This window comes from Podarcis muralis, chromosome 4, assembly GCF_964188315.1.
Source record: "Podarcis muralis chromosome 4, rPodMur119.hap1.1, whole genome shotgun sequence".
Taxonomy (NCBI): Eukaryota; Metazoa; Chordata; class Lepidosauria; order Squamata; family Lacertidae; genus Podarcis; species Podarcis muralis.
The window spans coordinates 83022448-83049240 of NC_135658.1; the positions used below are offsets into that span (position 1 = coordinate 83022448).

Sequence of the window (26793 nt, forward strand, 5' to 3'; positions counted from 1 at the left end):
TCAGTTAGTTAAGTATTTCTATTGTTTTTCTTGTTCTGGGAGGGGCAGCTGCCTCCCTTGCTCATGACAGGAACGTAGGAAACTGCCGTATACTGACTTGGTCCATCTAGCTCACTGACTTGCAGAGGCTCTGCAAGATTTGCAGCAGGGTTCCCTCTCAGCCCTACCTTGAGATGCCAGGGATTCAACCTGCATGTTTCTTGGCATCCATCTTGTCTCGAGAGGCAATGGAGTACACCTCCAGGGGCAAAGCCAAATAGCATGTTCACAGCACTAAAGTGACCTCCCAGGGCACAAGCCTGGGATGCCCAGACAAGACCCCCTCTCGGCCTTGCTGATGCGGCCTGAAGGAAAGCACAGCAACATGTTTGGCACCAGCTTGGCTGCAGGAGTTGCCAGAAGGAGGCGTACAAGGCGCCATCCAACCATTTTATAGAGATTCCACTCCAGATTTGCATACTCCTTAGCTGTTTCTTCTCCGAAAGATGTCCCACAAGGCAGCAGACATGGGAGCTAACTCCTAGGGGCCAAGTTTCCTTTGAGCCCCCCAATAAAATATTGGAGCCCCCCCCCCAATTTGATGGGCATTTTTATTCAAATGGTGTGTGTGCACTGTGTCTTGTGATCGATTATGCATGGTGGGGCTTACTTGGGCCTCCCCAATATTTTATTCAAGTTGGCACCCCTGGCAGCAGAACTTAAGGATCAGTTTTCCTTCTCATAGATGGGCTACCTTCTATGGCCCCTCAGTTCCCTCTACAGTACGTGCGGAAACCGCCTTCTTGGCCACTGGTGTTCCACTATTGGTCTCATCCACTCCATCTGCCAGAGCCTGTGTTTGCCTTTGAGATCCACCTGCTACCCTCAACTACCCTTAGTTGGCCAGTCACGGCCATTTCTCAGGGTGTGGCTGCTGCTGCATGCTGACAGCTTCTAGGAGCCACAGGTGAGGGCTGAGTGCAGGGTTGGGACCTCTTTCTGCACCAATCGGAAGGTCGGCGGTTCGAATCCCTGTAACGGCGTGAGCTCCCGTTGCTCGGTCCCAGCTCCTGCCCACCTAGCAGTTCAAAAGCACGTCAAAGTGCAAGTAGATAAATAGGTACCACTCCCATAAAATCGTAGAGTTGGGAGGGACCCTGAGGTCTAGTCCAGCCCCCTGCAATGCGGAAACACGCAGCTGTCCCATACAGGGACCTCGGCACCGAGGTGTAACCATCTGAGCTACCCAGGCGAAAGATTACGCCGCAATAAATCTGTGAAATCTTCAAGATGCCCCATGACTTGAGTGGCGATTCCTGCATCGCGGGGGTGGGGGTGGGGGCTGGATGACCCTCGGGGTCCCTTCCCAACTCTGCCCGCGCCTTGATCTTCCCCAGCTCCGCCAACCCCCGGCTGTTTCGCCACCTCGTCGCCCCACAACATCTCCTTGCTGGACTACATTTCCCGGCATGACTGCTGAGCGTGGGAAGCGGCTCTCGTGTGGTTTTCCCCTTCGGAAGAAGAAGTTTTCGTGGGACCGACGAGCCCGTCCGCTCCCCTTCTCTCTCCCCCCACGCCGCCCCTCTCTTTTCGCCGCGCCGGAGGAGCGCAAAGGCTCCGGGCGTTGTTAGCAGGGGCTGCCGTCGCAAGACAAAGGAACTGGCATGCGGCTGCCGTCCCGGAGCCTCTCCCCGCTCATGCATCGCCCAGACAAAGGCCGCCTCTCCCTTGCAGCTTTCGGACGAGGGCAGGAAGCGGAGGAGACACCCGATCGCACCGCGCTGCCTTCCGTCCTGCAAAACTGCCGTCTCTAAGCGCGAGAGAGACGCTCGCCTCCCTCCCCCGCTTTGCCCTTTGCTCCTTCGACGGGAAGCGCTGTAAATGTTCCGCCTGGGGCTGACTTGCTACTGGCCTTTGGGGACGGTGATCCTGGCCCTTTGCGAGTCGGCTGCGGGGAGCCAGCTGAGCCCCGAGAAGAGTGGGGTATGGGGACCCGGCCTGAGAGCAGAGGTGGTCCTCCCCGCCCGGTATTTTTACATCCAGGCTGTGGACACGGAAGGGAAGAGGTAATTCGGTGTAACGCTTTTAAAAAAAAAAAAATTATTTTAAGCGGGTGGGAACGGGGCCGGGGCGGAGTTAAGGTGGATGCGAAGCGATGCGAGAGCCTGGCTTGGCGGATCTGGAAACGGATTTGCATGCCCGTCGCAGGAATCCGGAAGAGGCGCTGCGTTTTGGAAAGAAAAGCAACTTTTACGCGTGTTTATGTGTGTGTGTGATCCGCTCTGCCCTCGGTATACAGCTCTGTGGAGAGAGAGAGAGGGAGAGGCGATTTAGCAAACTTTGATTGGTTGCCCCAGGGCACTCTTCAGTAAGGAGCTGCGAGTAAATCTGTGCTTTTGGAAACGCCCTTAGAAAACTCACACTTATCCTCTTTATGTGTATGCTTCAAAGCAGTGTTAGAAACTGAGATATGAAAGCTAGGAACTCAAGGGCGCCTTAAACCGAGGTTATGGGCGCAACAACGGAATGTCTTTTTTAAAAAATAGCAATAATACAAAGCTGAAAATGAACGAACAGCAGCTAAAGCCTTGTGTTCATTTTTCACATGGTCTAGTAGTCCTTCCCCTGCCCACCCTCCTAATATCTCTTCTCCAGTCTTCAGAGAGTAACTGGAAGTGGGGAAGCAGAAAAAGGTCCTCCTTTCCTTCCACTCTGCAGTTTAATCTGAAATCTTAGGCACAGTACTGCACCCAGAGGTCAGAAACTGTTCACGCTATTGAAATTCCCGGTCACAAAATGCGCCTAGAACAATGGGAGTTTTGAACACTGCTTAAAAGTGCAGTGTGTGATGTTTGGCCCAGAAAGGTGCACTCATTTGGGAGCAAACACGGGCGTAGTGTGGTGGGGGTCAGGGGGGGCCATAGCCCCAGGCGCACAGTTTTCAAGGGTGCCCCCAAGCAGAGATGCCTTTCCCACCCTGCCTGCCTTCAGGGGTCTCTGGGCCCCAGAGCCTGGCCTGGCCTTGCCTCCGTGTCCCCAGTGGCTGGGTTCTGTTCACCCTCCACGCCCCGGGCACCAGCAAACTCCGCAGTGCTGCTGGGAGGAAAGGGGCAAATTGTGAATGCCCCAGATCAGTGGTTCTCAAAGGGTGTGGCAAGAGAGGATGGCAAGTGTGGCAGGGAGCTACAAGGACAATCAAAGAAACATTTAAACGTTTCAGTGTAGTATAGTATCGAAATATTATTATTATTTTGCAGAATGTGGATAAGATACCTTTTCAAAACGAGAGCCTCAAAGGAGACTGAGGAGAATCCTAGTTGTGTTCTCCAATGCATTTCTTATCAATAAAAAAACCCTGATGTAGTGCAAGCAAATTTTTAATTGGAAAGTGGGGCACAGAGAAAACATTTAGAGAACCACTGCCCTGTAGCTTGCTGTCCCTCGGGCTTAATACACATGCATCTAGACGTGTGATTTGGATGGGCATAATTTTGCATGTGTGTGCATTGGTTCGCATACTATAGCAAGCCAAGAATGTTATCTGTACTCAGGCTTGTGGTTAAGCTCTTTCCTCCTTAATCATGAGCTGCAGCCAGGAAAAATCTCTGACAATAGATGGTTACGGAGGAGTGAGCTTAATATCAAGTCCCCTTTCAATGGTGCAATCTTGTCCCTGGGAGCCTGCACAGCTGCCTTGAGCCATAGTTAGGCCACATCTGCAGGCATGTAATGCGAAGCTAATGCATTGAATGCAAATTTCTACATAGAATTTCAGGAATACAGAATTTCTTCCAGTGTCTTTTTTTGTTCTGTTAAAAAAACAACTTGTTTTTGTGACTTTAAAAAATGCCTTTGGGTCCTACATATAGGTCTGTGTTGGATTTCATATTGTCTTGGACAACCGAGGTCCTTCTTTGGGGAAAATATTTGCAATTCCCGCCCTTTTTGGCTATGGTCCTAAACACAGTCAGACTGATTAAATTGACTTCAGCTGCTTAATGGTTTGCAGCGCTGGACCTGCTATAATTTAAATAAGGTTGTAATTTAACCAATGTAGCATTAAAAAAAACAAAAAACCTTGCAAAGTCTACTGCACTACAAGTTCATTCCAACTTTGTTCTTGAATTTGAATCCCTGAACTTTGCTTCAGGATGAGAACAGAAATCGTGCTCTGGTGGCACGGCAGCAGCAGGAGGCCCCATTAGCTAAAGTGGTGCTTCAGGTTAAGAACAGTTTCAGGTTAAGAACGGACCTCCGGAACAAATTAAGTACTTAACCCGAGGTACCATTGTAAATAAATTGAAAAGAAGAGTATCAGATAATATGAAGTATTTCAGCTGTCGGTGAGACCCATTTCCTTGTTGGTTTAACTTTACAATGACCAAAGTTTATCCTTAAACTTTTCGACTCGGGTCTAGAATTCTAACCCGAAAAAAAATGTTTGATTTCATCGTCGCCATTGTCTTTGTTTTCCTGCATAGGTTTACCGTCTCTCCGGGTGAAAATGCATTTCAAGTAAAGATCACGGCTCCTGAGGAGCAATTTACGCGGGTAGGAGTGCAAATATTAGACAGGAAAGATGGCTCCTTCATCGTCAGGTACAGGATGTATGCAAGCTACAAAAACCTGAGAATCGAGGTTCAGGCCCAAGGCGTGCACGTTGCGAAGTCTCCGTATAGCCTGAAAGGTACAAAAATGGCATCTCATGTAGTAGCGTTAATCCACACTGTTGGGAGACTCTTATGCGTTGTAATTGGGACTAAAGTTTGCCTTCCAAAAGTGAAACCAACTTATAGGATGTACCCACGCCTCCCAGTGGACCATTAATCCCCCTTTCTGTCTTCCACAATATGGGCAATGATCTCAATGCAAGAAAGGAGAAAAGATCTACCTGAATTGTGTGACGAATAATAATAATAATAATAATAATAATAATAATAATAATAATAATAATAATAATAATAATTTATTATTTATTATTTATACCCCGCCCATCTGGCTGAGTTTCCCCAGCCACTCTGGGCGGCTCCCAATCGAGTGTTAAAAACAATACAGCATTAAATATTAAAAATGTTTCTAAACAGGGCTGCCTTCAGATGTCTTTTAAAGATAGGATAGCTGCTTATTTCCTTCACATCTGAAGGGAGGGTGTTCCACAGGGCGGGTGCCACTACCGAGAAGGCCCTCTGTCTGGTTCCCTGTAACCTCACTTCTCGCAATGAGGGAACCGCCAGAAGGCCCTCGGCACTGGATCTCAGTGTCCGGGCTGAACGATGGGGGTGGAGACGCTCCTTCAGGTATACAGGACTGAGGCCGTTTAGGGCTTTAAAGGTCAGCACCAACACTTTGAATTGTGCTCGGAAACGTACTGGGAGCCAATGCAGATCTCTCAGGACTGGTGTTATGTGGTCCCGGTGGCCACTCCCAGTCACCAATCTAGCTTCCGCATTCTGGATTAATTGCAGTTTCTGGGTCACCTTCAAAGGTAGCCCCATGTAGAGTGCATTGCAGTAGTCCAAGCGGGAGATAACTAGAGATGCATGGACTCGTCTCTGAGCATTTACTGCAGGGATAAAGGTAACGGTAAAGGTACCCCTGCCCGTGCGGGCCAGTCGTGACCGACTCTGGGGTTGTGCGCCCATCTCGCTTAAGAGGCCGGGGGCCAGCGCTGTCCAGAGACACTTCCGGGTCACGTGGCCAGCGTGACGAAGCTGCTCTGGCGAGCCTGCACCAGCGCAGCACACGGAAACACCGTTTACCTTCCCGCTATAAAGCGGTACCTATTTATCTGCTTGCACTTAAGAGTGCTTTAGAACTGCTAGGTGGGCAGGAGCTGGGACCGAAAGACGGGAGCTCACCCCACCGCGGGGATTCGAACCACCGACCTTTCGATCGGCAAGTCCTAGGCGCTGAGGCTTTAACCCACAGCGCCACCCGCGTCCCCCTGCAGGGATAGGACACCTGTAAAAGCCATAGTTCCCTCAGCCCTGTTTTACAGAATGAGCACAGGCCCTGGTGAGACTCTGGGAGGCGATATCAGCTAGACTGTCCCACAGCTGCAAGAAGAATGCCTGTCCACTGTTCTGGGAATTGGTGGAGAAAATATAGACGTATCGTTTTGAGGGTTAAGAATAAAGACACTGTCAAATTTTAATCCTGTGCCCTCCATCATCAAAAGTCTTGTTTTGGACAGTGCTCTAGAAAACCAGGTGTCTTACTAGATATAACAAGAGGTGCTTCAAATTAATTGTAACTCATTATCGAATATGTACGATACGCGACTGCAAACACACGCCTTAAAACAAATTTATTGCATGCAGGACCCGTCTATCATGAGAACTGCGATTGCCCCCAGGAAGATGGAAATGCGTGGCTAGAAGAAATGAGCTGCCCTCCATCCATTCTGCAGATTCAGAGAGACCTGGCGCATTTCCCCACCGTCGACCCTGACAAAATTGCCAAAGAAATCCCACAGCGGTTTGGGCAGAGGCAGAGCTTGTGCCATTACACCATAAAAGACAACAAGGTACACACTCCACCCACGGAAGTGGCTGTTTTTGCAAATAAACGTATGATAAAATCCCTGGAGATTAATGGAGGGTAGTCATTGTTCCGCTGGAGCCTGCTGTTCAGCTGACAGAAATCGGCTGATGTCCTTATGCAAGTGCCTGGCATATGCATGTACCTGCCAGTCACAGTAAACACTACTGAGGTAGATGGAGCAAGGGTCTGCCTTGTTATAAGGCAAGCTTCCTAAATTCCTACACTTAGAGCGTACATCAGTGAAACCATCCTCTGGGTACAGGGCAGCATGTTAATTCAATAAATAAATAAATTAAATAAATCCATTCTTCTGGCCATACTACTAATAGGTAAAGGTAAATGGACCCCTGACCATTAGGTCCAGTCATGACCAACTCTGGGGTTGAGGTGCTCATCTTGCTTTATTGGCCGAGGGAGCCGGCCTACAGCTTCCGGGTCATGTGGCCAGCATGACTAAGCCGCTTCTGGCAAACCAGAGCAGCGCACGGAAACACCGTTTACCTTCCCGCCAGAGCGGTACCTGTTTATCTACTTGCACTTTGATGTGCTTTCGAACTGCTGGGTTGGCAGGAGCAGGGACCGAGCAACGGGAGCTCACCCCGTCGCGGGGATTCGAACTGCCGACCTTCTGATCGGCAAGTCCTAGGCTCTGTGGTTTAACCCACAGCGCCACCCGCGTCCCTTTTACTAATAGGTAACCCGAGGCTAAAGAGAACACAAGAACTCAGGAAGAGCCAAGGTAAAACCGAAAGAATTATTCTGCTAAATCAGACCAAGTTCCACCTAGTCTGGCATGAGAAAACCAGTTGCAAGTGTGTAGTAGCTTATGTGGGGGCAATTCCCATCTTTGCTTATATTGTCCACATCATCTGGTATTCGGAGGAAAAACTGCCTCTGAATGTGGTTACTATCTGTTGGTGGGCCATGAATTTATATAATGTTTTTAAAAAATTCTTAACATAGCAGCTATTGCAACATCTTGTGGCAGTAAACGCTGATTATGCATTGTGCAGAAAATACCCACCTTTTGCCGTGAACAAGAGATTTCTCTCCAAAGGAGGGCGGTGGTAATATTTCAAAGTAGATGGCATTGGCAGGCAGGCATCTTGGGGCTGGATTTATTTCCTGAAGACTGGGTCCCTTTCCGATGAAACGGCTGGCACTCTTGTTAGGAAGGGTTGATCTTTCCATGACTTCCATCTAATGCTGTGTTGCAAATCCTTACAGGGTGCTCCTAATTAGGACTTCCTAAAACTGCTACTGTTGGCCTGGCAAATTTGTTGGACATTAGCAATAGCAGCTGTAAGAGCAAGGTCGTTGGCTATCATATATTCTGTGTTGTTGGTTCTGCAGTCCTAAAGTTACATTAGAAAATGGGGATGAACTGAAGAGTTTAAGCTTTTCCTTTCCTTTTTCCTTTCCTTTCCTTTCCTTTCCTTTCCTTTCCTTTCCTTTCCTAATCTTTTCTATTCTTTTGAGAGAGGAACCTAATTCAAATATGCTCAGTCTGGTTTGTTTGTTTTTAGGTTTACATAAAGACCCACGGTGAACATGTAGGCTTCAGGATATTCATGGATGCCATTCTTCTTTCTTTGACTCGGAAAGTGAGTAGACGTCTTAAAAAACATGGCCGTTACAGATTTTAATTCCATTTTGTTTTTAAGTCTATGTGCTGTGTCCTCTGCCATGAATATGGCACCTGAAGTGCCGTAATAAACGGTAAAAAAAAAACACACACAATAAAAGGTAAAAACGAGTTAACAATAAAAAAATGGCAACCTTGAAATAAACATTAAAATAAAACATAAAGGACCCTGGACAGTTAAGTCCAGTCAAAGGCGACTATGGGGCTGCGGCGCTCATCTTGCTTTCAGGCCAAGGGAGCCAGTGTTTGTCCACAGACAGCTTTCTGGGTCACGTGGCCAGCATAAATAAACTGCTACCAGCACACAGAGGACCGTGATGGAAACCAAAGTGCACGGAAACGCCATTTACCTTCCCACTGCAGTGGTACCTATTTATCTACTCACTCTGGTATGCTTTCAAACTGCTAGGGTGGCAGGAGCTGGGACAGAGCAACGGGGATTCGAACCACCAATCTTCTGATCAGCAAGCCCAAGAGGCTCAGTGGTTTAGACCACAGCGCCACCCGCATCCCTGAAAACAAATGACAGCCTCCATAAGACACAGGTGGAAAATGGCGCTGTGAGCAAAAGAAACAGAGTCACCCACCACTAGCCAGCTGGAATGGTTATTTAGAAAAGCATAATTTTAACTAAATACTGAAAGGCCAACAAAGATGTGACTGTCTGAATTTGAGCAGACAGACAACTGGGGACAAGATGGGAGCCTGCAGTCCCCTGTAGCTTGTGTCACGTGCGGCAAACTAGCCATTCCCAAGTGCTGCTGTCAACTAGGAGTAACATTATTGTCAAGCAGCCTTCCCAATTCCCATCAGCCTGCAGCAGCCCAGGAAAGTTTTCTTAATGTACAGTTTCAAATGCTGGTCTTCCTGTCTGGTGCTAGACAGGGTCCTTTCTAAGAGTCCTAGAAGGGAAGCCTTAAATTGGATCAGAACTGGGTGCTGGGATTAAGCTTTTTCTTCCTATGTCACCGTCGTTTTTGCTGAAAACCATGCTGTCCTAAATCTTGCTCTGGAAAATCTATGGTCGAAGAGTCCCTGGAGTCGTCTCATCACTGGAATTGCAGCCCATTTGAAAGTAATAGATGCCTGAAGGGTGTGCCGCAAGAATTGCAAAAACCAAAACCAGATGACTTAGGCAAGTTAGTTCCGTTCGTGCTATTAGGCAGAGCAAATATTTCAGGGTCCCTAATGAGTTTTCCTTACTCCAGAACAAAAAAAGAGAGAAGTTTCTATCGCTGCAGGGACAGCTTCTCTGACGCAGCGCTGCACTGATGAGAAAATTTACAGGCAGCTCATCTGGCATACAGTCAGTGCCGAACGAGACGTGACATGAGAACTCTGTGGTTGGAGACAGTATTGTGTAATGGTTAGGGTTTTGGACTACAGTGGTACCTCGGGTTAAGAACTTAATTCATTCTGGAGGTCCCTTCTTAACCTGAAACTTCTTAACCTGAGGTACCACTTTGGCTAATGGGGCCTCCCGCTACTGCCGCACAATTTCTGTTCTCATCCTGAAGCAAAGTACTTAACCTGAGGTGCTATTTCTGGGTTAGCGGAGTCTGTAACCTGAAGTGTCTGTAACCCAAGGGACCACTGTACAGAGGCCAGCGTTCCAATTCCCACTCACTGTGTATCCCGTTGCCACTTCACCTCGAATTCCTTGGGAGGGAGGCAGGAAACAATGGAATGAATGAATAAAATGAACTCCCTTTCTCCTCCTCCTCCTCCTCCTTTATTGAATTTATATACTGCCCTATACTCGGAGGCCTCAGGGTGGTTCACAAAACAAAATCAAAATATAAAACCACAAAATATATAATCAAGCCAAAAACAACATCCCAATAACACCCCCCCCAAAAAACCCCACATTATAAAAGGGCATACGATATCAATCAAATCCTATAAACCAAAGTTAACTGCACTAAGCCTAATCTGGGTCAGAACTGAGTGGTGGGATTAACTCTTCCCCTCCCCCCCATATTGTTTCCCCTGCTGAAAATCACCCACTACCACCAGTGTTAGAAACTGAGTTATGAAAGCTAGGAGCTAAACGGCACCTTGAACCTAGGTTATGGGCGCAACAACAGAATGTTTAGGTGCGCTTTTTATACAAAGCTGAAAATGAATGAACGGCAGCTAAAATATTATGTTCATTTTTCACATGGTCTAGTCCTTCCCCTGCCCACCCTCCTAATATCTCTTCTCCAGTCTTCAGAGAGTAGCTGGAAGTAGGGAAGGCAGAAAAAGCTCTTTTTCTTCCACTCTGCAGTTTTAATCTGAAATCTTAGGTTCAGTATGGCACCAAGAGCTCAGAAACTGCTCGTGCTATTGAAATTCCCAGTCGCAAAATGTGCCTAGAACAACGGGAGTTTCGAACACTTGACTACCACCACCTGCAAGTTGCTATTTACACCCGCTGGCAATATTTACAGTTGTTGATGAAAAGGGGAGGGTATAATTCTGAACATGTTAACCTGCCCTCTCCCTGCACCATGCTTCTGATCAAAACGAGACTTAGTTTTCTCTTCCTTCCCCCACACAGCTGGTTTTTTAAAAAATTAAAATTAAAATGGCAAGAATTAAAGAGCAATCTGCTTAACCTTTCCATTAGGAAAAAAGGAACAAAACCTTGGTCCACTCTGTTCTGTATCCCATGCTTAAAAAGGTAAAGGTACCCCTGCCCGTACGGGCCAGTCTTGACAGACTCTAGGGTTGTGCGCCCATCTCACTTAAGAGGCCGGGGGCCAGCGCTGTCCGGAGACACTTCCGGGTCACGTGGCCAGCGTGACATCGCTGCTCTGGCGAGCCAGAGCCGCACACGGAAACGCCGTTTACCTTCCCGCTAGTAAGCGGTCCCTATTTATCTACTTGCACCCGGGGGTGCTTTCGAACTGCTAGGTTGGCAGGCGCTGGGACCGAGTGTGATGGGATGATGAGCTGCTTGTGCGTAAAATGCAAGTCCCTCAGAGTTTGATCAGGTTTTCAAACCTCTGCCTGTGACGGAGCCCCTCCAGCATGGCTGCGTCAATCGCTAGTAGAATCCGAAAGTGGTTGCTTTCGGAAACGTTTTCAACATAAAAGCTCTTTCACGGAAACACGTCTTCTGGACTCTCTGCGTGACAGTTTCCGGCGAGGAGTGGGTGTCCCTATAGGAGGTCCTGAGACCTCTCCACTGTTTTCGCTGGAAACGTCTCTGAGCCATCCCTCCGACTCACTTTCCCTGGAAGTTCCTGCTCGCCCCCTACTGGTTCCCTCTTCAGCTGCTACGTCTCTTTCAACCTCAGGGAGCCTTTGCACCTCCTGTCCTTCCGATGGCAGTTCCCTGACATCCACCTCCCCTCCAGGGCCCCCTTCACCCCCTCCCGTCTCCTCCCCTCCGGGCTGGGAGGAAGTAAAACCCCTGAAAGAACCTTCATCATCGTCCGAAGTTTCGAACACTTCCCTCCACCTGCTACTGTCCCTCGTCTCTCGATACTCCTCGTCTTCGGAGTCTATTCCCTCTTCCAAATCCGACTCCGTGAATCCTTCCATTTCCTGTTCCTCGTCGGTGGTGCCGAAGTACTCCCTCCTAAACCTTTCTACCGGCTGTGGTTTCCTAGGGAATCTTTGGTGGAATGTTTCTGTTAAAACCTCATCATTGACCTCCCCTGCAGTCACCCAGGTGTTTTCTGACTCCGGTTCCCCTTCCCACGCCACCAAATACTCTACCTGATTTCCCTTCCACCTGGAATCGAGGATTTCCGCTACATGGTTGCTGCGTTCCCTTTCTTCCAAGGCTGGTCCCCTGGCGTGCTCCCCTTCACGTCCCCCCCTGTATGGTGACAGTAACGACCTGTGGAACACTGGGTGCAATTTCATGTGGTTGGGTAACCGGAGTTTGAAAGCCACTGGGTTGACCTGCTGAATGACCTCAAAGGGTCCCAATCTTTTGGGCCTCAATTTCTTACAGCCCCCTTTGAACGGCAACCCTTGGGTTGACAGCCACACCTGATCGCCCACCCTAATGGTTTCACCTTCCCTCCTGTTCTTGTCTGCCTGCTTCTTATATTGTGCCTTGGCCCTTTCTAAGTTGAGCTGGAGCTGATGATGGATCGCTTCCATCTCTTCTACAAAATGCTCGGCCGCTGGGACGCTCCATCTCTCCCCTCCCTCCCCTGGAAATGCCCTGGGGTGACACCCGTAATTAGCCAAAAAGGGGCTCATCCCTGTGGACACATTCTCCGCATTATTGTAGGCAAATTCTGCCAGCGCCAACTTTTCGACCCAATCGTTCTCTCTGTCATTGACATAACACCTCAGATATTGTTGGAGTATGCCATTTGCTCTTTCCGCCTGCCCGTTGGTTTCTGGGTGCCGGGCAGTCGAAAAATTGACTTCCACGTGCAGCAAGCTCATGAGCTTCCTCCAGAACCTGGAAGTAAATTGTTTGCCGCGGTCTGAGATCACCCTCAAGGGGGCGCCGTGCAACCTAAAGATGTGTTCTACAAACAACTTCGCTGTTTCTTCCGCTGTGACTGCATGTGAGCATGCCACAAAGTGGCACATCTTGGTTAACAGGTCTACTACTACCATGATGGCTGTTTTCCCCTTGGATTTCGGCAGATCCGTCATAAAATCTATTGATACCGCTTCCCAAGGCCGTTCTGGTGTGGGTAATGGTTCTAATAACCCTGCCGGTGCCCTTCTGTCCCCTTTGGCTCGCTGACATTGGTCACACCCTCTTACATACTCCTTTACATCTTCCCTCACCTTGGGCCACCAAAATTCCCTGGTCACCAACCACATGGTCTTGTGTTGCCCAAAATGTCCCGCCGTGGGGCTATCGTGCAACTGCTTGAGTATTCTTCCCCTCAATTCACCTTCGGGTATATACAGTGCCCCTTTGTAATACAATGCCCCATGTCTTTCCTCAAAACCTCCGGGGCCCTCGCCCTCCCCCCTGAGACCTCTGAGCTTATCCTGGGCATATTCATCATTTTCCGTTTCCTCTACCAGTTCACGTTGCCCCACCATCACCGCCCCACACACCCAGCGGTCCTCAGGGATGACATGTCTCTCTTCGATTGCCCCCTCCCCCTCCAAATACTCTGGTTTGCGTGAGAGGGCATCCGCCCTGACGTTTTCTGGGCCTGGCACATAACAAATTTCAAAGTGGAATTTGGAAAATTCCTGGGCCCATCTGACTTGTCGTTGGTTGAGTACTCGAGCTGTTCTTCAATACTCTAAATTCTTATGGTCGGTGCACACTTGCACCTTGTGTTGTGCCCCAATCAATAAATGTCTCCACCTCCGGAACGCTTCGTGGATGGCGAGTAGTTCCCTGTCATACACCGTGTAGTTCCTCTCGGATTTATTCAGCTTCCTCGAGAAGAAGGCACAAGGTCTCCACTCCGACGTACTCCTCCCCGGTTGAAGAAGTACTGCCCCGATAGCCCGGTCGGACGCATCGGTTTCCACTCTCATGGGTTTTCGTAAGTCCACATGCAGAAGTTGCTCTTCCGAGGCGAAAGCCCTTTTCAGTTCTTCAAATGCTCGCTCCGCCTCCGCCGTCCAAACAAATTTCTTCTTGCTGCTGAGGCAGTCGGTGATGGGCGCAGTCAAATGTGCAAAGTTCTTGATGAACTTCCTATAAAAGTTCCCAAACCCCAGGAATCTTTGCACATCCTTCTTAGTCTTCGGTGTCTTCCATTCCAGTACCGCTTGGACCTTGCCTGGGTCCATGGCCAATCCCTTGTCTGACAAGCGGTACCCCAGGAATTCCACCTCCTTGGTATGAAACTGGCACTTCTCCAGTTTCACCCACAGCTGGTTGGCTTGCAGCTTGCTCAACACTTCTCGAACGTCCTTCACGTGCTGCTCCTCATCCTCCGAATACACCAACACGTCGTCTAAAAAGGCCACACAATTCTTGTAGAGCAAAGGTCCCAGTACGTGGTTCATAAAAGCTTGAAAGCACGCCGAGCCTGCTTGTAGACCGAAGGGCATAACGAGGTATTCAAAGGCCCCCAAAGGGGTGAACATAGTGGTCTTCCATTCATCCCCCTTCCTTATGCGTATCAGATTGTACGCCCCCCGCAGGTCCAGCTTTGTAAAAATTTTCCCCTTCCTCACCCGGGTCAAAAGGTCATCAATTCGGGGCATCGGAAAAGCCAGGGGTTCCGACACTGCATTGAGGGCCCTAAAGTCCACTACAAGCCTCGGCTTATCTGTGTTTTTTTTGTCCACAAAAAACACTGGGCTGCCCCCCACCGCTCGTGACTCTCTGATGAAACCTCGCTTCAGGTTCTTGTCAATGAACTCCCTCAACTCCTGCATCTCCCTGTCCGACATGGCGTACAGCTTGCCCACTGGGAGTTGGGCCCCAGGGAGTAGGTTGATTTGACAGTCAAAGGGTCTATGCGGCGGCAGCTTGTCTGCTTCCCTTTCGCTGAATACGTTGCTCAGATCTGCGTATTGCGGGGGCACCTTCCCTTTATCCATTACTTCCATCCCGGCTAGGGTGACTCCGGCTCCTCCCGGAACCTTCCCCTGCTTGCAGTGTTCTAGGCAATACGCTGACCCAAATGAGACCACCCTCTGATGCCAGCCCACTAGCGGGTCATGTAGCGCCAGCCAGCTCATCCCCAAAATGATGGGAGCTCCTCCCAAGGTGGCCACATTAAACGCTATTGGTTCAGTGTGCCTTGCCACCCTCATTATCATTGGGACAGTCTGTTGGCTAACTTCTCCTCCCAGCAGCTCTCTGCCATCAATCGTGGTCACCTGCAAGGGGTTACTTAAAGGGATGGTCTGTATCTGGTGCTCAGCTGCAAACTCCTTACTCATAAAATTACAGGAGCTGCCTGAATCCAAAAGCGCCTTGACCTGTAGGGGGTGTCCATTTGGCAGCTCTAGTGACACTTCTATCACTAAAGCAGGTCTGGGTGGTTCTGGCGTGGGCACTTTCACTGCTCTTTGGCCTGGCTGCTGTGCCCCGACGGTGGCAGCCAGGCGTTGGCTTTTACTTGCTCCTTGCTTTCCTCCTCCCTTTCCCCAACAGCTCCTGCCATCCCTTGCCATTCCTTTCTTTGTGGGCAGACTCTGGCAAAGTGCCCTGGCTGTTGGCAGAGATAACATTTCTTGGCGCTCTTTCCCTCCTTCTTCCGCCCTTCACTGGGATTTGAAACTGCGCGCGCCCGCGCTGTTCCAACTTCCATCGGCTCTGCCGGCGGGAAAGGTGGCTCTGGAATGTCCGGAATGCGCAGTTCCCTCCAACGTTCTCCTTTCCCCTCCCGCCTTTCCAAAGCTCTCGCTTCCTGGCGCGCTCCTATGGCCAGCGCGGATTTGGTCAGCTGATCCATAGACTCGGCCCTTGGCCCCCGGGAAAGTTCATCTTTAACGGCCGAAGAAAGCCCCTCTTCAAAAAGCATTTGGATGGGTTCCGCCGATAGGTCCCACCCCAATTTATGAATCAACATAGTAAACTCAGTCCAGTACTCACGGACAGATCGGCTCCCCTGTTTGCAAGCCATTAACTGCCTTCGTACCACCCCCTGCTCAATGTCACTGGAAAACATCAGGTCCATGGCACGAAAAAACTTCCTCGTGTCCTTTAGTATCTCATTATTCACTGCCATCAGGGGTCGAACCCAATCCTTCGCCCCCCCTTCGAGATGGCCAATTACAAAAGCCACTCGCGATTCCTCGTCGGGGAAGTCATCATACTGCAGGTTGAGAGCGTACTGCATTTCAGTTCTAAAGGCATGATAACTTCTGGGGTCCCCCCCGAATTTCTGCACCAATCCTGGCACCTTTCTGGCTATCGAGGTGGTTTTCTCCTTTCCCTTTTCTGCATCCTGAGCCCTCCTCTCCTCAAGCCTCGCCGTTTGCATGGCAAGCTGGATCTCCAACGCCCTGTACCTTTCTTCCAGGCTTGGACCTCCTCCAGCTGCTCCTGCTCCTCCGGTTCCGGCTGGGTCGCTCATGATGCCGCTGCTTGCACAAGCTGGCTTTCAGGGACTTTCGGATTGCTGTGATGGGATGATGAGCTGCTTGTGCGTAAAATGCAAGTCCCTCAGAGTTTGATCAGGTTTTCAAACCTCTGCCTGTGACGGAGCCCCTCCAGCATGGCTGCGTCAATCGCTAGTAGAATCCGAAAGTGGTTGCTTTCGGAAACGTTTCCAACATAAAAGCTCTTTCACGGAAACACGTCTTCTGGACTCTCTGCGTGACAGTTTCCGGCGAGGAGTGGGTGTCCCTATAGGAGGTCCTGAGACCTCTCCACTGTTTTCACTGGAAACGTCTCTGAGCCATCCCTCCGACTCACTTTCCCTGGAAGTTCCTGCTCGCCCCCTACTGGTTCCCTCTTCAGCTGCTACGTCTCTTTCAACCTCAGGGAGCCTTTGCACCTCCTGTCCTTCCGATGGCAGTTCCCTGACACCGAGCAACGGGAGCGCACCCCGCCGCGGGGATTCGAACCGTCGACCTTTCGATTGGCAAGCCCTAGGCGCTGAGGCTTTTACCCACAGCGCCACCCGCGTCCCTATCCCATGCTTAAATGTACATTATTTTGTACTTCATAGATCAGTTGTTTTCTTGTTTTCTGCCTTGAGGGAATTGTAACCCTGAACTGCCTCATGGCTGCCACAGGACTCCTGAGTATTCAAGAGGACTGTAAGGGTGCCCACTCAATTCGCACTGGGTGCCGGTTAGGGCCTTTGGCCCTCTCCGTGTGAATTGAAACCATGACTGTAAACAGCAACTCAACACCCAGATCTGTCTGCGCATTGCAGGGGGAGATTGATAGCAGAGGGCAAGCTCTCTGAGCTATCTGCCATTACTGATATTCTAACTGAAGTCCCCCTTCAAAACCTGCAAGGAAACATGGGATTCCCTAGAACTCAGTACGGATTGCACCTTCATTCGAAAGATGTCGCCACGAACATTAAGGGAAAATGTGCTTCAAGAAGTCTGTTGGAAAATATGTGAATAAATGTAGCCTGAATGTAGGTTTCAAGAAATAGAATGGCTTGCAATTCACATTGGGCTTATAAACCAGCAGGTGGCATTGCGCTCCTAAAGATTTCGGTGTACAGGTTTCCTTTTACCCTAAGAAGGGAGAAAACAAATGCAACATGTTGGCTTATCCCTGCCTTCCAAAAGCCTGTCCAGAGTTGCTTCTCAGAGAAACTCACTTATCTTGGGTGTAGTAGGTAAAGAAAATGAGCTATGAACAAACCACTCCATTTCAGGCTCCCTTTTTAAATGTGAAGAGATGACAATAATACTGGTCTACCTTGTAGGGTTACGATAAGTGTAATATATGTGCAGCACTTAAGCAAATGCCATATAAATACAAAGCATAATTCATAGTTTTGTGTTGTGGCGGTTTTAGAGGACAAAATAACCTTAAATTGTACCCTGAAGACTATAGAAAGTCAGTGAAGACCCTGGAGTACTGATGTAATATATATACCGTATTTTTCGCCCTATAGGACACACTTTTCCCCCTCCAAAAATGAAGGGGAAATGTGTGTGCGTCCTATGGGGCGAATGCAGGCTTTCGCTGAAGCCTGGAGAGCAAGAGGGGTCGGTGCGCACCAACCCCTCTCTTTCTCCAGGCTTCAGGAAGCTATCTGCAAGCCTTGGGAGCCCGCGGGAGTTCCCGCCGGGCTCCCTAGGCTTGCGGATAGCAGCCTGCATCCCGAAACCCGGGGCGCAAAGTGGAGCTCCGCAAGCCGTGGGAGCTGGGGTCAGGCTTCCCCCGCCTCAGCCCCGCGCCTGGGGGGGAAATAATTTTTTTTCCTTTATCCCCCCCCCAAAAAAAAAACTAGGTGCGCCCTATGGGGCGAAAAATATGGTACTTTTAGGACTTGGTGTTCCAGTTACTCTCCAGTCATTCATAAAGGCCTAGGCCCTATTTCAATAATCAAGTTTACAAGTCAGGAGGAATGTTTGCTTTGTGTGCATTACATGTAAACTGTAGTGATCACAAAATTACAAATAAAAAACACATGTCAATTTTGGCCTGATGCAGTCGTAGATAGTGAATGTTTTGCTTTACTGTCTCTCAGGTGAAAATGCCAGATGTCGAGTTTTTTGTCAATTTGGGAGACTGGCCTCTGGAGAAAAAGAAATCCTCTCAGGACATCCACCCCATATTTTCCTGGTGCGGATCCAACGATTCAAAAGACATTGTGATGCCAACCTATGACCTGACAGACTCCGTTTTAGAAACAATGGGCCGGTAAGAGTTCCTACCAAGGTTCTGGAAGTTGTCCCACATCTTACAATGTGTTTCTTGTTGATGGTGTTCATTGGTGCTGCAGTTAGCAGTGGGTACAAGCCATTACCTTTATGCATGGAAAATGGGAAGCCAGATGCAAGCATAGCTGTCAACCGTCCCTTATTTGGTGGGAAACTCCCTTATCCCAGCGCCGTGTCCCACTGCTGTCCTGGATTGATGATGTCCCTTAAATTTCCCGGGTTTCATGCTCGCCCAGCTTGGGAGGAAAGCAGCTGCTTGGGGTCCTCCGCCACAAGAGAGAGCGTGCGCATGAGCTGCCTTGTCTCCGTCTCTCCCTTTTCCCCCTCAGGGGCGCGTCGTGAAGAGATGGGCGGCGGCGGGTGGGCAGGCAGCCCCTCTCTTACGAGACTTCCATCGCGCTGCCAGGGGAAGCCGGAGGCGGCTGAGGAGGTGGCCTGAGGGAGGAGGAAGAGGAGGGGATGGGGAGGGACGCAGAAGGGCGGTGCTTCAGCGGCCACTGCGGCGCCGCAACCGCCTCATGCCGGGCTCGCGGGCGAGAGTCTCTCTTCCTCCCTCCCTCTCTCTTGGGCGGGGAAGGGCTGATGGAACTCCTCGCTCCAGGACAACGGCAGCCCCAATGTGCATAAGCTAAGCAAAATCCCTTATTTTGGCTGCTGATCCCTTATTTTCAAGGCTGCTGGTCCCTTATTTTCAAATCTGTAAGTTGACAGCTATGGGAAACAGACAAGAGAGGGAAAGAAGGAGATAGGCAACCCTGTCCGATGGGCGGGGTATTATTATTATTTATTATTATTATTGAATAAGGCGTCCCTAGTTTCATCAGAGAAATCTTGCAGGGCATGGTTGAAAAGTCAGGAAAGTGAGAGCACCTGGTTATGGGTGCCTTTGCCTCCACTCATCCCAGTCAGCAATAGAAACACAAAGTTTCCTCACAGCTCTCTCTGAGCATACTGGTTTTCATGCTATCTTCTCACTTCTGGTGAAATGGCAAAAGGTACAAACCCCAAACTCTTACAAGAAGAGAAGACTTGGCTCTCTGGAGTCTCTCGCTGGGTCATGTTGCCTGCCTTTCAGCCAGAATCGGTGGCGGTTCCTCAGGAGGTGCCACCCGCTCCTGCCTGGAAGCTCCAACAACTGTGGACAAATATCCCGTTTCCTCTCAACAGAGTCAGCCTGGACATGATGTCTGTCCAAGCAAACACTGGGCCGCCTTGGGAAGAGAAGAACGCCACGGCGATATGGCGGGGCCGAGACAGCCGCAAAGAAAGGCTTGAACTTGTGAAAATGAGTAGAAAGTACCCAGAAATCATCGATGCGGCGTTTACAAACTTCTTCTTTTTCAAGCATGATGAAAGTCTCTATGGCCCCATTGTGAAGCATATTTCCTTTTTCGATTTCTTCAAGGTACGATACAAAGGTGATTGTGCTTAGATAAGCCTTTAGAGAGGTTCCCCCCCTTTTTTAAATTATATTGAGATGTTGGCAGCTGCCCAGCTCCCAGATATTAAAAAGCGTATCTTACAAGTTTTTGTAGCGATATCACCCAGTTCTATGGAGGCTGTATCTAGATTATAATTTTTCAGAAACCTTAAAGTGTTACTATAGCCATTGTTGCTTGGGATAAACATGTTCAGTTTGTCCAAATTGCTGCGGTTCTAGATGCCTCTTAAGACAATCTGTGCAGGTGGTTTTATTTTTCCACATTATTTCCCTGCATGTTTTGGTGAGGCAAAATGAGACCTTAAATTCTAATTTAAGCCAGTAAATGGAAGATGGTTTTTCTATGGCCAGAGGTTTGATCCAAAACCGCCCCGAGCCTTTTACAACTGAATTTTTCAAAGGCTTGGGCTGGTTTTGATGTTAGTAAATTATCCCTCTAATGTGGAGATCATATAACAAGCAACTTCCACTTGTTGGTCCTCTGAGATGAGAGGTAACATTGGTCTTGAGCTTACAGTTTTAGTTTGCCCAATTAAACATTCTATTTCTATGCCAGTTCTGCCAGTTCCTAGTGGTTGCCGGTGCCGGTGCACAGATATTTCACGCTATTCACTTGGCTCATGTTGTAAGCTCGGTAATGTTATAACATGAAGTATTGCGACGTGAAAGTAGTTTTCATGGTCTCCGTGTGGGGCTTAAATGTCTCAAGCAGACTTCAGTGAAGCTGTGCAATGCACATTACTGCTCTAGACATGTCTCTCTGCCTGTGCGGACCATAAGCATCAGTAGACACACACACACAGTGCTTTTTCTGGGGGTACACAGGGGTACGTATACCCCTAAACATTTTGTGAATCTTTGTATTTTTGTCCATTTACTGTGTTTATTTTTCCCAATTTGAACTATAAAATGGTGGTTTTCTTGAGTCAAAATGAGAGTATCCCTAAACATTTTTTTTAGAAAAAAAAGCACTGTAGATATATATATATCTTTTACACGGGAAGACACCCGAGGACACCAAAACCTGCATTCCTGTACCCGTGAAAATCTACGAAAGCAAATATATATATATGTATATATGTGTGTGTGTGTGTGTGTGTATATATATATATATATATATATATATATATATATATATATTCAAAATAAAAACCTCAGATTGCTTTACATCTTTTGGAAAGCTTAAGTGGATAAGACTGCCTTAAGCTTTGATTAATTTTGTGAATGGTTAGTAAAATATACAGCAATGTGTGATATGTAAAATGAACCATGGAAAGAGATGAAGGGAAGACATTGGATATTTTAAAGTTTGCAAAATGTTTTATTTGACATTGTGAAACAGAAAATTTAATAATAATAAAAATTATTATAGAACTTCAAAGGTACAGGAGAATACGAAAACGAACCCAGCTTCACCTGATTAAGAGCTCACACATGATGTTTATGGGTTAAAAGCATAGCATAGTTGTGAAAGCAACAGACTCGTGAGAAATCCAGTATTGGCTGGGGCTCACTATTAAGGGTACATCTGGCGGCAAACCCAGGTTGGCTGCTAAGTAAATGTGTAAAAATATCCTAAAGGTTCTCTGAAATCCTGCATTCAGATCTTGCGGATCCTCAACCTTCAGATGTTGATGCCGTAGTGGAGAGAACCCCACAACAAATTTAAAGGCCGCCTGTTTACGAATTTTGTGTTGTGTGTTTTGCAGTATAAATACCAAATTAATATCGACGGCACAGTGGCCGCCTACCGACTGCCTTATCTGCTAGCAGGAAGTAGCGTAGTGCTAAAGCAGGACTCCATCTACTACGAACATTTTTACAATGAGCTACAACCGTGGAAACATTATCTTCCTTTCAAAAGTGACCTAAGCGATCTCCTGGAGAAGCTGCAGTGGGCCAAAGACCACGACGAAGAGGTGAAAATACAATGGGCCCGCACAGATGTTGCAAAATTATGTTCCCACAGCTCTTAGGAGTTTCTTGTGCCGCACAGAATGGGGGGGGGGTAGATTCCTGCATCTAAGCATGCAGTGGAAAGCTGGGTGAGGAGTTTGGGCTTGCAGTAAACTGCCAGAAGGTGTTGTTGTTTAGTCGTTTAGTCATGGCTGACTCTTTGTGACCCCATGGACCAGAGCACGCCAGGCACTCCTGTCTTCCACTGCCTTCCGCAGTTTGGTCAAACTCATGCTGGTAGCTTCCAGAACACCATCCAACTATCTCCTCCTCTGTCGTCCCCTTCTCCTTGTGCCCTCCATCTTTCCCAACATCAGGGTCTTTTCCAGGGAGTCTTCTCTTCCCATGAGGTGGCCAAAGTATAGGAGCCTCAGCTTCAGGATCTGTCCTTCCAGTGAGCACTCAGGGCTGATTTCCTTAAGAATGGAGAGGTTTGATCTTCTTGCAGTCCATGGGACTCTCAAGAGTCTCCTCCAGCACCAGAATTCAAAAGCATCAATTCTTCGGCGATCAGCCTTCTTTATGGTCCAGCTCTCACTTCCATACATCACTACTGGGAAAACCATAGCTTTAACTATACGGACCTTTGTTGGCAAGGTGATGTCTCTGCTTTTTAAAATGCTGTCTAGGTTTGACATTGCTTTCCTCCCAGGAAGCAGGCGGCAAGAAGGTAGATTGCAGTAAATCTACAAGAAGGTAGATTTGCTGGTAAAAAGTGGGGGGTGGGGGGGGTGAAGAAAAATCTGGTGCATGACTAGGAACACAGTTGTTTTTCCTTCTCCCTCTCCAATTGCCCCATTTTTGGAATCAGTCCTGTTAAACTCAAATGTTCTGGCACCACCTTGGGACTTTTGGTTGGTGCTAATAAAAGGTATAGATTCACAGCCCCTGTCTGGGTTCATTGCACAAAATCCCTGATGGATTTATGCCCTTAAGAATCACTTCTCCCAGCTAATGGAATATTAGTCTGTTTGAGACTTGGGGAGGGGGTGGTTTGCCTATAATGGACTCATTCAATTTGATAAAGTTTGACGCATATGAAAACTGGCATTTAATTGATTTGGGTTGGGTGGGACTGAGCAAGAAGAAGGGAAATGGCCATTATAAGAAAATGAAAGTTTTAACGTGAAGATACCTTACCTCTCCCCCACCTGTTATCCCTGGCAGGCAAAGAATATTGCAAAAGCGGGACAAGAATTTGCAAGAAACAACCTCATGGGAGACCATATATTTTGCTATTACTTCAAACTTTTTCAGGTCAGTTCTCTCTTCGATTACAGAAATGGAAATGTAAGAATGCCTTAAATATAAAGAACTAAAGTGACTTTCCAGTTCTGTGGAGGGACAAACACATGACTATTCCTATATTTATTGCCATACATGAAGTAAAGGTAAAGGACCCCTGAATGGTTAAGTCCAGTCAAATTTGACTATGGGGTGCAATGCTCATCTCCGCTTTCAGACCGAGGGAGCCAGCATTTGTCCACAGACAGCTTTCAGGGTCATGTGGCCAGCATAACTAAACAGCTTCTGGTGCAACTGAACACTGTGACAGAAACCAGAGTGCATGGAAACGCTGTTTACCTTCCCACCACAGCGGTACCTATTTATCTACTTGCACTGGTGTGCTTTTGAACTGCGGCATGAGTTATATGTTAAGGTTTGTTTAAACAAACCAATGCTTTATTAATTTCTTTATCAGATACATAAATATAATACAGTTACATTTCCAAGAACAATAAACATACAGTCGTACCTTGGAAGTTGAACGGAATACGGTCCGGAAGTTGGTTCGACTTCCCAAACCAAAACGTGGCTTCTGATTGGCTGCAGGAAGCATCTGAAGCCTTGTCGGACGTTTGGCTTCCAAAAATAGGTTGCAAACTGGAACAGTCACTTCTGGGTTTGTGGCGTTTGGGAGCCAAAACGTTTGAGAACCAAGCTGTTCGAAAACCAAGGTACGCCTGTATTACATATATATCCAGAAACGAAACTCGCTGATCAGGTAGCAAGCAGCTGGGTGAATTCACCACCACCCCAGTCCCAAAGTACAGTGGGCGCTTGGGTTGCGAACGTGATCCATGTGGGAAGCATGTTCGCAACCCGCAGCGTTCACAACCCACAGCGCCACCTCTGCGCACGTGTGGGTTGCGATTTGGCACTTCTGCGCATGCACAAAGTGCGATTTAGTGGTTCTGTGCATGCGCGAGCACCAAAACCCGGAAGTAACCTCTTCTGGTACTTCTGGTTCGGCGTGGTGCGCAACCTGAAAACGCACAACCTGAAGCGTCTGTAACCCGAGGTATGACTGTATAGAAGCACCTTCACAATCCCTAATTCTGCCTTTGTTACATATAACCACACTGGTGCTTTTGTGGTATATCAAACACGTTACGTGTGCATTAGTCGTGGGTTCAAGTTCCACGTTGGGCAAGATTCCTGCCCAAAAGAAGACCCTTGTAGTCCCTTCTAACATGATAGTTCTCTGATTTAACATCCCTTCATGCCGTCCATTCAAATTGATGGGCATCCTTTTAAAACATTACCCGTTGTGTTTAATAACCAAGATCTGCAAGTAAGCACCGTGTGAAAGGTATGCCCTGAAAATTAAGCTGGCATTTTGTTAAAGAAGCATCCCGACTTCCACAAATCCCATTCTAATGTGGAGGGATCTGTTCCTCAAAGCAGCAATCAGCAAAGATCAAAGAGCCCAGCTTTAGAAAGCCCCTCCCAAAACACAGCTGAAAATGTCTGTGCATTAACACGGAGGTACTGATATTTCAGCAAGTCACCAGGTGCAGCCCGTGTCAGCTTACAGTTTCGGTGATACCGAATCTCAGGTTCTTCCCCGCGAGGTTTGCTGGAGCAATGGGCGATTGATTGGTTACAGCTTTTCCAGCACTGAGTGCGCAAGTGTAAGACGTCTCCCCCCTCCTTTTTTTTTTCAATTAGGAATATGCCAAACTACAAGTGACTGAACCAAAAGTGAGAGATGGCATGGAGAAAGTGGACCAGCCAGACGACGACCTTTTCCCCTGTAGTTGCCACCGGAAAAAGGTACAGTATGTACAAGTTAACATTTTAGGAACTGTTTGTTCAGGGGCCTGACCTACCACTTATTTAACTGGGAACATCTTATGCCTCACATGTTCAGATTCTAAGTTGGGGGGAACAGATTTTGTTATGGGTGCCTACAGAATCCCTTGCTGCTTTTCCATATATTGAGGGAGGCAGAGATTTTCACAGCCAATGCCAGTGGTTTAACAGAAAACCACTGAGGATGTTTTGGAGTGGGTTAAATCCTGCTAAGTCATGGAGGTAGCATGAGGCAGGAGAGCAGGAGTTGCAAGTTCACAAAAACCAGCTGTGAGTATTTCATCTAGTTTTTTGTTCCGAAGGAAATTATGTGTTTAGCCAAGGAAGTTTGGATTTTTCTGGATGCAAAAATCATGCAGCAGATTTATCTTACGATGTGCAGTTCTCCAGTTTGCTTTTTCCTGTTTCACAGAACATACTCAAGTTTTGGCAGTCGTGGTAAGGAGAAATTCGGATCGCAAAAGCCTTGCCCCAAACGTAGAAATCTTAAATCGGCCACCTCTCTTGGTTCTTGAGATTTCAGCAGGAATTACCCACACGCTTTCTAGCATATGTTCGTAACCATAAGAACTAGCAATTTGCTTTCAAAAAAGATAAAAAGTAAAAAAAAGAAAGATATTTTAAGGAAGCTGAATGACCAATGAACCCAGGACATTGTGCTCTTTCCATATGCCATAAGACATGCACGATGCAGTTCTCGCTCTCACACACAAAACACAGGGCCTCTGTCGCAGAGAAAATGTCTTCCTTGCAAAAGGCCATCTTACCGTTCTGTCAATTAAGTTGCGTTGCCGACGTGAGCCAGAAAGAGTTGCAAATTTTTAAAAAATGAAACAATATTGCAAGTCATCAATGAAGAAAGAGGGGTTTGCTGTGACTTCCTCTGAATCCATGTTGTAGTAGGAAGATGAGTATTTTGGAACTCGTGGGGGGGGGGGAATGTTTCAAAATGGGAGTTGTATTCCAAACATTCCATCCCATTCTAACATGACCAGAAAACAGAAGTCAAGATGCAGCATAGAGTGCTTATGGGTTTCTTGTGACTCTGATTGTTGTTATTATTTAAATTTACAAATATAAAGCTGAGCAGGTAGCAGGCAGGCAGTGGTAATTCTGAAATACCACCAGTCTTGTGCACCAACACAAACCCTAGGGTTTCTTTCAGAGACCCCTGAAATCTAGAACATTGCTCTCACTTGCTTTTTCCAATGAAATTATAATGTGCAAATAAATCCTCTCTGCACCCATCTAGGCAAGTGGGTATGATACAGCCCAGGAACTTACAATTAAGTACAGACCATCATAACCCATTAACCAGGGGCTTATTTTTCACTATTATGGACATCTCTGCAAAAATAATCTATAGAGTGAAGGAACTTTTTATGGAACATAAGAGTCTGCTCAAAATACTATAACGTAAAGCAAAGTTGTTCAGGACTTATTTCATCCGTGAAATATTTTCTTCTTACTTACAGGTCAAAGAGGAACTTTAACAAGAAAACTGGTGTTTACAGTATTTGGATTTCAGTGTCTTCAGATGAGAACAAAAAAAGACGAGTCCGAATGCCTTCTGTTGTGCATGCAGTATTACTACACCTTTGCTTTTATGATTTTTTATTATTTTTTAAAATAAATACTATTTCCATAAAGTTAAGAGCATTTTTTTGTTTTAAAAAATAGCTTTGATTTTGGGACTATATTATATACCCCTTCTACAGAGGGCTTTTGCTGCAGCCTGTGGATTACTGCCACTCGCTTAAACAGATTACACGCAACACACTAAAATAATATGCGTGAGAAGGAGATGAAAGTGTGTACTAGAAATCTACATAGCTGAACCTAACAGGGGGGGAAATACAATTGGGAACCTTTCAAGTAATTGTTAAAA

The 26793-nt window shown here is 47.6% G+C and overlaps 1 protein-coding gene across 2 annotated transcripts; it reads left to right on the forward strand.

The window, feature by feature from the left end:
- The first annotated feature begins 1397 nt into the window (after positions 1 to 1397).
- On the forward strand, positions 1398 to 26554 carry POGLUT2 (protein O-glucosyltransferase 2). 2 transcript variants are annotated; one of them, XM_028728182.2, is made up of 10 exons: positions 1406 to 2045; positions 4461 to 4666; positions 6300 to 6505; positions 8049 to 8126; positions 18220 to 18392; positions 19580 to 19817; positions 21563 to 21772; positions 22977 to 23066; positions 24762 to 24866; positions 26381 to 26554. In XM_028728182.2, the coding sequence occupies exons 1-10, from the start codon at positions 1861 to 1863 to the stop codon at positions 26396 to 26398; spliced, it is 1509 nt and encodes a 502-aa protein (XP_028584015.2). In that variant the 5' UTR covers positions 1406 to 1860; the 3' UTR covers positions 26399 to 26554. The 2 variants fall into 2 exon arrangements, with proteins under 2 accessions (XP_028584016.2, XP_028584015.2); XM_028728183.2 differs by lacking the exon at positions 21563 to 21772 and having other exon boundaries at positions 1398 to 2045.
- Positions 26555 to 26793: the final 239 nt, after the last annotated feature.

Excerpts from the sequence above, each read along its gene's own strand:
- POGLUT2 (XM_028728182.2), top strand. The coding sequence starts at position 1,861 with ATGTTCCGCCTGGGGCTGACTTGCTACTGGCCTTTGGGGACGGTGATC. Across the intron at positions 4,667-6,299 it reads GTCTCCGTATAGCCTGAAAG|GACCCGTCTATCATGAGAAC; the intron begins GTACAAAAATGG and ends TATTGCATGCAG. Across the intron at positions 8,127-18,219 it reads TTCTTTCTTTGACTCGGAAA|GTGAAAATGCCAGATGTCGA; the intron begins GTGAGTAGACGT and ends ACTGTCTCTCAG.